General features: G+C 37.0%; 1 protein-coding gene across 1 annotated transcript in view; it reads left to right on the top strand.

The window, feature by feature from the left end:
• LOC115456334 (nephrin) overlaps nucleotides 1-12,484 on the top strand; it is a 476,278-nt gene that overhangs the window by 388,693 nt on the left and 75,101 nt on the right. The window contains exon 3 of the mRNA XM_037437781.1: nucleotides 12,020-12,152. Within this exon, the coding sequence (XP_037293678.1) occupies nucleotides 12,020-12,152 (133 nt within the window). The remainder of the gene's footprint in view (nucleotides 1-12,019; nucleotides 12,153-12,484) is intronic.

The following is a 12,484-nucleotide window of genomic DNA, read 5'->3' on the forward strand; positions in this document are numbered from 1 at the left end:
AGCAGTCCATACCACACCCAACTAGGCTATCGCCGCATAGTTTGACGTGTAGTGAGTTTTATTTAGGAAATCCGAATACAAAACATTAAATCATTTAAGAATCAATGATCATTAAAGACGTTCGGAGCCGTTAACCATCTGATATCCAGGTATACTTTCTCTTAACCCATCGTTTAAAAAAGTAACTTATATTTTTTCTTAAAATAGCCCATAAAACGATCCACATAAAGTCCAATATCGATCAACAAGCCGTCTTCAAGTGTTAAATTGATTCCATTTAATACATAATCAAAGAACGCTCAAGTATCTGGAAAAATCAAACGTCCGAATGGATCGGGATAATGGAATTTTGTTTCATCGAAAGCTTTTGAGTAGGTTAGGGAGGGGGTCGGCGTTTTGTAACGAAGATTCGGGCTTCTGAAGCCGAATTTTTCGGAATAATTGTTAGGTTCGAAAAACTGGAATTAATTAGGAAATGACTTAGGATAGAGTCCGTTACAATAAAATAGCAAAATTAAATTAACAATACGAAGGAAAGAAACCTGGTCCTTTGGGAGAAAGAAAAAGATGACACTTGTATATATTGCTATGATTATTCCTTTAAATACAAAGTCTAAGCCAACAACTTATCAAGCGGTTAAATATCATCCAGATTTCGTCTTATCCCATTTCAATGCAAAATTCGTTTAACAAACTTAAACAAAGCTGTTCCTGGAAAGTGTCGTCTTAATTTTTATATTAATGATTACTTTATAGCCTAAAATATATTTTTTTTCATAACAAAGTGACTCCACTACACCTGATTGTAAATGGAGTGGCGGTCACTAGAATATCGACTCACAAGAGATGATGACCCTTCGGCAGTCGATACAATTATGCCGGCCTGTTGAACCGGATATACACAGGCTGGTCTCGGAACGCGACACACTTACGTTGGCCACTACGGCGGGTTTTAACACCATGTTTTTTATGTTATACCGAAAGCCGAAAGCCGAAACATCTACGTGCCTAGTTTTGAGTACTACCAAATGAAAGGCTCTGAAGATAAATTAGCTTCGAAGAACAAAGACAATTGAAAACGAATGTTTTATGTTCGATCTTCCTAAGTCTTTCAGTATGATTGTTTTATCTGGAAATGTGGATCGAAAATTGTTTTTGTTGTGTTTATTTATAAATAGCTATTAGAGACTTTGCTCACACACACATGTTTGACGCACACACATCACGCCTTTAACACCGAAGGGGTATCAAAATAGAACTATTTTAGGGATCACTCTGACCCATGACCATGAAGGCTGCAAAGTCTTTGAAACCTCGGTAGAAAATTATAATATACGCGATAAAATCCTTATAAAGTTTTATTTTAATGTCTTAAATTCGCGTAAACATAAAAAACATAATTATAAGTGCAACCAAGGCAACTACTTAACGCTATGTGTGTTACGTCCCACGTGATAGGGGCGAGCCTATCGCCATATCGAGCACAAACAGCTGAGTTCCTTACTTATATCATTTTAATAAATACAGATTTGTAATGCCCAATGTGTGACTGTCCGTTGGTTCCAATTAATAAAATAGAAGTTTCGCACTGAGGTCTGCGGTTCGAATCCTTGGTCAGGCAAAGTGGCATTATTAGTATCGCCCCGGAGATGGAAATATTGCCCCTATCACATAGTACTTAACATAACTAGCCAAATGTCAGTGTTATACCTCTACCTACCCAGTAAGAGAAAAAAGTGTGATGCTATGTATGTCAATTTATCACGCAAATACCTCAAATCATACACTAACATAACTTTTTTACAAGCAAATCCTTGTACGATATTTATGAAATAAGTACGCTTAAATAAAACTCCAAACCACGCTTTGTCTCTTCCATCTCTCTATATCCCAACATTAGTATTCAACAAAACCCTATTTCGGTGTAGAAAAAGTCGAAAGCCGTTTTTGCGAAAGCCGAATAACCATAGGGGTCTATTATGTAATGTTGAAAATCACTTTAACCGCGGCCATTGTAAAAACATTTGTGGGAGATAGGGTTCCGTGGATATTTTTTGTATTTCTAAATAATGGTATGGTATTAAATAGGTTAGATTTGTATTATACGTTGTACTATTCCAGTAATAGGTATGTACTATTCCAGTACCTCCTCTATTGTTGATATATATGTACTACGTACTAGATCTGGCATTCCGTACACGCATTGTGTTCGACTCAACTGTAGTGCAATCCGTACACCTGACTTTAGTATGATTTCAACATTGACAGCGTGAGGTTATGTACCTACGGAGTGGCGCTTATAATATAAGAACTCGAATCTAAGTGTAAACTTGAATGTGAATAAAAAATATTAGTCAAATAAGTGAGATTACTTGTTGGTCAAGTGAATAAATATGTTATAACACTGACGTTTTGGTTGCTATTTTAGTTCAGATTTTGAATAAACAGTTTGTATGAACATTCGTGTCTATATACGTCAATGATTATGAGGCTTTAGTTTAGTCTATAGATCACCAATCACCATGCTAGCCTTATGCGGCTTGGCAGAGTTTATCATCGAAATTCTGGTATAAACTTATTTGGTACGTAAATTTCCTCACAATACTTTACACTTTATTTTTATTTGCAAGCAGCATTTTCTACAATAAATTCATCTTACACAATATTACAATTACCCAAATAGTACTAAAAATGAATTACAGCTAAACCAAAATTAGGCTGAGACCTGTATTTTGGGTTTCATGGGTACAGAATAATAGAGCAATATTAACAAAAATAAAAGAAAATAATACTAAGATTTATACTACATTTAATTAATACTACAATAGTATTTATCACATATTATTTGATGTTGGCAAATATTTCTATGCCAACCAACTCAGGGGGTTTATGCAGTAACACGGCGTTGTTACATTCTCGCCATGAAATCAGCGTCGAATTGTATTCTGTACGGTCATAAACGCGAACAAACAAATCTCATCTGATATCATCAGCCTACAACTGTCCACTGCTGAACACAGGCCTCCCCTAGAGCGCGCCACGTTGCTCGGTCCTCCGCTCTCCTCATCCAGCGTCCACCGGCGATCCTGCGAATGTCGTCGGACGGCATATGTATGTATGTAAGAAGAGAGTAGAGAGAAACCCAACGCAAAAACACAACTAATGTGTTTCGCTCGCAGTACCAGAAAAGGCGTGATGCTATATATATGTATGTAAGAAGTAGATTCAAGCAAACCTAACGCAAAAACACAACTGATATATTTGGCTCAAAGTAAAACTATCGCGCTGTGGTGTAACACCTCTGCCTACCCCTGAAAAGGGGAAAAGGTGTGATGCTATATATATGTATGTAAGAAGTAGATTCAAGCAAACCTAACGCAGAAACACAACTGATATATTTGGCTCACAGTACAACTATCGCGCTGTGGTGTAACACCTCTGGGAGTGGGTGGGAGGTCGTCCTACGCTATGCTTACCGAGACGCGGTAACAAACAAATAATTATCAGAAAATCGTCGCATAACTGTCAACCTTGTTAGTTTTGTGGGTTTGTTTTATTTCAATAAGATAGTACTTATTCTACAGAACCCTACGAGCTTCCGTTACTTTTTTCGCAGTCACGGTCATTAGGCTTATTATCTGCAGGAGTGAATTGTTAATGATGTTTCGGACCGCCGCGAATCATTTTATACTAGGTTTTGCTCGTGACTTCGCCCGAATCCGTTGCTGGCAATAGTTTTGCTGTGAGCTATTCAAAGATAAATGCATTTATGTTAATTAGCGTAATTTGTTTAATATAATTATTGAAAATTCTATTTGTGTGACAAACATCCTTACCATTTTCAAAGTGTCATAATGCAAAATGACACTACATCCAATTTCAAGAACATTGTATATTTAATTTGCTGGTAGGATATATGTTATATCCACCAAGATAGCGACGACTGTATACAAGATGTTAAAACCCGCTATAGTGGCCTACGTAAGTGTCGCGTTCCGGGATCAGCCTGTCTATAATCGGTTCCAACAGGCCGGCATAATTGTGTCGACTGTCGAGGGGTAATCATCTCTCATCAGTCGACATTCTATTGGACCCCACACCACTTATCAGGTGCAGTGGGGATTTCCCGTGCTCCTATAAAGACATAATTCTTATCTAAAGGCAATAAACACTTCGATAGTAAAACGAATCTAAATAAAAATTCCAATGATCATACAAACTGCATCTTACAAATGAATTGAACGAAACAAATTGAACGGTAAACGTTTTCATTGATTGCGTTTGTTTTCGCTAAATAAGGGCCGGTGAAGTAATAAATAATATGATTGTACTGTCGAGGCGTGTTTGAAAATTTGTGGCATGCATACACACCTACCACACACACTGGTGGTAGGTCTCTCATATGTGAGAGCCTGGGTAGATACCACCGCAATGTCTATTTCTGCCGCCAAGCAGTGTGTAGTCACTGTTGTGTTCCGGTATGAAGGATATTGTAGCCAGTGTAACTAACTACTGGCCATAGTAAGATTTTACATCTCATTATACCACTAGTAATATATGACGTAAATTTTTAACAAAAATAAAGAAAAAAGAGTCAAAATAGCCCGTTGTTATACTACTGATTATAATAATATAAGATCTTTGATACCTCCAGATCTACAGCAATTGAATCAATCAGAATTAAAGTTTGACATAGGGCTCTATTCCGTCTAGAGGGTGTATCCATCTTTTTGCAATTACGGGTGTTCTAATCGAAGGGCAACTTTCAAAGCCGTTGGTACTGTGTCTGATCTCTCTCCAGTCATGTGAAATTACCGTCTCACCGAACTATGAGAGTAAAGAAACAGAGAGTGCTTGTGTATTGCGCACACACTTGTGCACTATAATATCTCCTGCGTGGCTGATCTCCGTTGAGATTGGCCACCGTGCCCGAAAATTCGGCTGTGAACATTCATTTCACTTACCATTGACCTGATAGGTGTAATGAAACTGCTCGATAGACCAGCTACTAAATTACAATCCGATAAAACACCACAGAAACCAACACGACAGACTAGTTGAAATGTTCCTCGATAACATTTTACCCGCTTATGCAATACGGGGATAAATTGGTTTTCGTGATTGGAAAACCAACACAGGATTGATTTGTTACATGTGTATGCAGTAGAGTTTAAAAATCTTTATAAGTAGTTGCGTGCGGCTTTGTCAGCCTTATATTAAAAGAATATTAACTTTTTTTAAGTTTAATACTTGCCTATATATGGTGAAACATATATAATATAACGGTGAAGGAACACATCGTGGGGAAACCTGCACATCCGAGAAGTTCTCCATAGGAATTTCGAAGGTGTGTGAAGTCTACCAATCCGCACTAGGCCAGCGTGGTGGACTAAGGCCTAATCCCTCTCAGTAGTAGAGGAGGCCTGTGCTCAGCAGTGGGCAAGTATATAATACAGGGCTGATATTATACTTGCCTATATTATGTTATTAAATAGTGGTGGTGGTTATTGACTGGTGGTAGGTCTCTCATAGGTGCGTGTCCGCCTGGGTAGGTACCACCGCAATGTCTACTTCTGTCGCCAAGTAACATTGTGAAGTCACGTTTGTGTTCCGGTTTGGAGGACATTTTAGCCAGTGTAACTAATGGATATAATGAGACTTACATCTCATGTCTCAGGACGGCGAGCGCAGTGGAATACCAAGCAATAAATTATAAACATTATACTTTTAATCAGATATTTACTCACACACACTATATTCGCACAAATCTCCTAAAATCATCAAAAAAATCAGAAAACTAAACACCGGGATTTTTGCCAAAAACATTTGTCGTGAATGATTTTTGGCACAATGTTAGCAAGGTAGAGGCGATTATATGGTTCAATTCTGTTATGATATGTTAAAATGATCTTGCATTTCTTCCCAAACCAAATTACCGGGATAAAAAGTATCCTATGTAATCCAGGACTTGGTTTATCCATTTGCGAAAATGTATGAAAATCGGCTTCGCTTACTTCTAAAAATCTTCATACATATATACGCTTTTATCAATATCAGATAGCACGTAACTTATCTATGAGAATACTTATCAATATTAGTCATTGACGTATATTCTATTGACACGATTACGAACGTCCATATAAACTATTTGTTCAAAATCTGAACCAAAATGGCAAGCAAAAAGTCACTGTTATTACCTATTTATTCACTTGAACATCAAATAATTTTACTTATTTGACTAATATTTTTTATTTAAATCCATGTTTAAACTTATACTCGAGTTCTTATATCATAAGCACCACACCGTACACAACCACAAGCTGTCAATATTGACCATACTAAAGTCAGTTTGAATGGATTGCAGTTAAATTCAGTTGAACACAGTGAATGTTCGGAATGCTAAATCTAGTACGTAGTACAATTATATCGATAATATTAGTCATAAATTGTGACAACATAGAATGCTAATAATCAATATTTAAGTGTTCGATAGTAGAGGCTCGTTAGCTCAGCGGTAAGAGCACCCATCTTAATTGAATCAAAAGAGGAGGTCGGGGGTTCAAGTCCCTCACGAGCCGGTAGTGATTTTTATTTTTGGGCATAATCATTTTTAGACTATGAATAGAGAGTACAACTGGTTGTCTTATCACTCGAGGCGATATCTTACAGACAGCCATACACCATGGACATTGAAAAGGAAAAAGAATGTGCAGTTGTGACGAATACATACATCTATCTATATATATAAATGAATCCCTATTTCCCTTGGTCACGCCGTCACGCATGAACGGCTGGACCGATTTCATTATTATTTTTTTGTTGTGTTTGTTATTGTCAGGAGAAGGTTCTTATGAAAGAAAAAGTTCAAAAAATTGTGCGGATTATTAGAAAATTTAATAAAACTTAACCAAAATATCAATTTTACATAACTATCAGTGGTTTTAAATAACTGTCGGCGATCGACAGAATGCGCGCGTGCATACATAGTTAAGACGGGACAACGTCTGTTGGGTCAGCTAGTAACATATAAAAATACATAACAATACATATATTACAGGCATATAAAATATATACAATGTAACTAAATTATTTAAGAAACTAAACAATATAGGATAAAATAGATACATATGTAAGAATAAATAATATCGGCATATAAAGGTAATTGATAATAAAATTAATCATCAATTTTATTCGTAAAATTAATTAGGTACTCTTGTGTGTGTATTTTTTATAATCTGTCGGTGCTGTTTTTCAAACAAATTATAATAATTTAGCTATTACTTTTATAATAAAATTAACTTAGAACATTCATCATCATCATCAGGTGCAGGATGTCCCCTGCTAAACATGGGCCTCCGTCAAATATGTCCAGATCGACTTATTGGAAGCGGCCCGCATCCTACGACTTTTATCAGATCATCTCCACCTCGTGGGTAGACGTTCGTCGCTGCGCTTGCCAGTTCATGGCCTCCACTCCAGAACCTTCTTGCACCATCGGCCATCAGTTCTGCGAGCTATGTGCCCTGCCCACAGCCACTTCAGCTTGTTAAACCGATAGGCTATATCGGTGAATTTCCTTCGTTTACCAACCTGGGATTCAAACCTAATTTTACACCTCTTACAATCAACAACAAACAGAAAAAAAACTTAAATACAACGGCTTACACAAATATCCATTACATTAATGGATTTTTAATGAGTACATTTAATTTATCGGGGATGTAATAAATTGTTTAGACTTTGACGTAGCCAGTAGCCGTTTGAATCGAGTTTCCATGGTAATTATGTAAATAGCGGCTTACGGTTTTAAAATGCTTTCGATTCATTGACGTATATTTTATAGACACGAACGTCCCTATAAACTATTTGTCCCAAGTCTGGAGTTAGAAAAAGTTCGCTGCAGCGTTAAAACGTCAATAGTTTAACCAAACTTTTTAAAGACGCAGTGCTAAATAAATAATTAGTATAATGGCAACAAAACGTCACTATTATAACCTATTTATTCACTTGAACAATAAATAATTTTGCTCACTGGATTAATAATTTGTATTTACATCCAGGTTTACACTTAGACTGGAGTTCTTATAAACGCCGCTTCGTACGTAACTACACGCTGTCAATGTTGAAACCATACTAGTCAGGTGTACAGATTGCAGTACAGTTGAATGGAACACGATGAATGTTCGGAATGCCAGATCTAGTACGTAGTACATTTAATATATCGATGCTTTGCCATGAGAATTTGATGCTAAATACCTCTCGTCTGTAGTCTTCGGCGTGAGGAGACGTCCCGTCTCGGGCAGAGGCTGGCCTCGAGAGAGGTCACGGCTAAACCAAGCTGAAAAGACCGAGTGTGGGCTTGTTGGCAGTGCGACCTGTCTTCCTAAGCTGGCTTGACGGGCGCCACGGTGCGCCGACATTCCGTCTGATACAGACGCTGACGGGCCACGGGAACCACAGCGAACAATTGTTTACAACTGTCGTCTAAATTAAAGCAAGTTTGCAAAAGTGTGAACGTAGCGTTAGGACCGGTACATAATGTTAATGAACTTTCAATATTATTTCAATGGAGACAATGTTGATAATAGTTTAGCTAAAAATTCTCGGCGCTGCGCTCCGCCATATAAGCGCCAGCCCTTAGTTATCGAAAACCGAATCACGTACGAGTAATCTGACGCCATAAAACGTATACTGGACGTTCAGGATTTACATAAAAATGTCAACAATAGAACGATAAACGTTTGGCAAACGTGATATACATCTGGTTGACAATCCGCTGCCTCACTTTATTACGGGGTTGTATGTAATTATATTTATGTGGCACAAATGAGATTGATAATTTTCGTATTGGTTAAAATTTGAAAAGACAACAAGAACTAGTAAACTTGTTCAAGTTACGGATTAAAATGACACCAGATTGAACGTCTTCAAATTATTATTTACGTACCTATTTGCAAATCAGAAAAAAATGAGTTTACTCATATTTGCATCAATTTTATTTACGTTTCACTGAGAAGCCAATTTGCAAATTAGAAAACAATTCTAAGTCACACATTTTGTAATGATTGATTATTACTATGCCAAGCTATTTTAAACCCTAATTGCTACAGCGCATACGAACTACACATAAATAATTCCCAACACTGATCAACGGGAATGAACTGCCCGCGGCCCATGATTCTACCCGATTGGCGCAAAATTGACGCTCCACTGAGACGCTTTGGGCTATGATCCTGATAAAATGCTAGTAATGACGGTATAAGGTACTGCTATTTATTATAGGCTGTTTATTTGGTAGGTATCTTGTTAGAGTCGGTTGGGTAGGTTGTAGAGGAATGTCTATAATAATAATAATAATAATAATATCAGCCCTGTTCCACTGTTGGGCACGGGCCTCCTCTACTACTAGAGCGAATGGGCCTTAGTCCACCACGCTAGCCTAGTGCGGGTTGGTAGACTTCGACAGGAATGCCTATTTCTGCCGAAAAGCAGCATTGTGTAAACACTGTTCCGATTTTAATTGGAGCCAGTGTTATTACTAGAAACAATCGATTTGATTATTTCCTAGCCGAAGTTTGGCCTCGGCGGCCAATCTCAACGGGGATCAGGCAAATACGAAGGAGATATTATGATGCCCAAGTGTGTGCGCAATACACAAGTGCACTCTCTGTTCACTCTCATAGTCCGGTGAGACAATCCGACGTGACCGGAGAGATCAGGTGCAGGACCAACGGCTTTACGTGCTTTTCGAAGCACGGGGGTATTACACCGTCAACTCCCTGACTCCAAGCTGCGACTGAGTAATTTTTAAGATGGAAAAACCCAGTCATAATTATTTTCACCCGACTTCTTCCAATTACGGGCGTTTTTATCGAAAGACAGCTCTGATAACTATGAAAGTAAATAAAAGTTTTTGTTTACTCATACCTGTACGGCTATTAAACCTGTATTTTGAGTAAAACGCCCGTAATTCCAAATAGACGTAGGCAGAATAGGGCCCACTAATTGTTTGTGAAGTCCGCCACACTGCGGATTAAGGCACCTTCTTAGTGGTAGAGATCCGTGCTCAGCAGTAGGACAGTATATAATACAGGGCTGATATTTAATTACTAGCAAGTTACTAGGCAATATGAAACTTGTCATATATATAGTCTTATTTAAAAACTTGTTTAAGCGTTAAGAGGTGGTTAACTAGGTTAGCTGTCAAAAACATCACCGATTTCCCAGTTTAAACCTTATTAAGAGGCAAGATGGTGGGTTTTGACTTACAGCTGATCGAGTAAATTTGTGTTTTAACAAGCATAGCTTTGCGAAATTTTTATAAGTAAGACTTCTAATGTCTCAGAATGCGAGTCCTGCAGCACTTTGTAATTTAAAATTCGGGTATTCAATTGGACATAAACTAGATAGTTTGGCCCCTCTGAAGTATGAATACACATATTTATGAGGGATCATTCTAAAATATATCTATAATTTTTCGCCAGACGTATTCATGAAAATTATAAATATATTCCTCCTTATTTCTTTAATATTCATTTAACCGTGCTGTTTCAATTCTAACGTAAAAAATACCTTTAACAGCTATATAAAAACCTTAATTCCACACGTAAGAAGAGAAAAAAACTAAATAGCCTCAAGAAAGACAAGGATAGTCATGAAATATCGACTCAAAATTATACGGTGAGCAACCGAGAATATTATTTAATGATTATTATTGAAAAGTTACTTCCACAGCACTATAACTTGTTGATAGACCCTTAAAACATCTATGTAATAACATCGACTATTTTATTCGAAAACATGGCTGCTTCTTCGTAAAAAATGCTTTTTATACCTCCTTAGGATTAATTAAAATAATGAGTGTATTTTAACATTTCTCGTGTGTTATAAAATTTGTATTTTGATGTTTTGTAATTTGGACTGTACGTAACATGTGCCTTTGCCCTTTTTATGATTACATTTTAAAATAATTAGGCGGTATGTTTCGAATTCCTTTACATTTAGAAATAAATAATAATATAATGATGATATTAATGAGAATTATTAAGGTAAAACATTCATATTCCTTTGCCCTTTGACGTTAGTAAAATCTCATTACATTTAACGCAAAGTTAATTCGTTCTTGGGCCGAAATTCGTCAGATTATTTGCAATTAAGTTTATTAAACAAATATTTTATACATTCAACAGCTGTTGGACTTTATTATAATAGGAATAATTTACAAGAATCTAATGAATATTGTAAAATTTTCGTTGACTGATCTTTAGATATAAAATTAACCTCAAATATATTTCTCTTTTTGAAGAGAAATATATTTGAGAAAACATGGATGTAAGGTTTTATTTCCTTTGCACTAATTTTATATTTATAAAAACCTCAAGTTGCTAGAAACTTTAGAAATATTGGTGGGAACTTGGAAACATGATGTGGTTCTTGTTATAAATTTACTTTTTCATACTTTAAGTGATGTTAAATTATCTTTGGCTTCGCAGTGTAGTTGCTAGTATGACTCGTATGTATCTAATTTATAATATTATGTTAATATTTGTTATGTATCTTGTTAATATAGTATCCTTTTATTTTGATTAATTATTTCTTTATGTTGAATTGTATGATCTACACCCCTTTAGCTCGTTATAAATATATCTTTTATATAAAGCCGTCTACAAGATTGTTTTATCGCTAACATCGCCACACTCTCTGTTCTTTCACTCTCATAGTTCGGTGAGACGGCGATTCGACATTACCGGAGAGATCAGGACCAACGGCTTCACGTGCTTTCCAAGCCGCGGGGGTATCACGCCGCCATGTTCGTAACGTCGAATTAAGATAAAAAAAACTCAGTCATAACTATTTTTGGCCCGACCCGGGATTCGAACCCAGTACCTCAAAGCGGTAGTCACCGAGGCAGTCAAAAAAGTCATATTGTAGTATCTAATAATTGCTTTAACATCAGAAAGAGCATCAAATCATTCCTTTAAGTTTGTATTACCAAGCTAATTATGATACTTTGTTCCAGCGGCCATAGAGTCCCTGCACGCTCCTACGGGAGGGGGCGTGGAGCTACCCTGCGATGTCACCCCAGCGCTACCTGACGACAAGATGGGGCTCGTCATCTGGTACAAACAGGGGCACAGGACGCCCATATACTCGTAAGTACATTAAAACAGCACAAAAACTTAGGAGTAAGCACATAGGTGTCAACAATGACGTTTTACACATAGACGCGTCATACACTAACAAAATTGCACATAAAAACAGCGCACTATTTACTATAGTCACATACCTGTACAGCCCTAGCAGCTCGCATTGATACGGCCCGAGTAGGCCCGAGTGGGCCCGAGCGTCGACCGCCCCGGCGCTGTAACAGTCGAATAAAATGTATTTATTAGTTAAGTAACAAGTTAAATAGTGTATACTTATTACTAACGTATGAAATGAAACGTTTGTTCATTCACAGTTGGAGTATAATGTGTACATCGTC

The sequence above is a fragment of the Manduca sexta genome, chromosome 2 (genome assembly GCF_014839805.1).
Source record: "Manduca sexta isolate Smith_Timp_Sample1 chromosome 2, JHU_Msex_v1.0, whole genome shotgun sequence".
In the NCBI taxonomy this organism is placed as follows: domain Eukaryota; kingdom Metazoa; phylum Arthropoda; class Insecta; order Lepidoptera; family Sphingidae; genus Manduca; species Manduca sexta.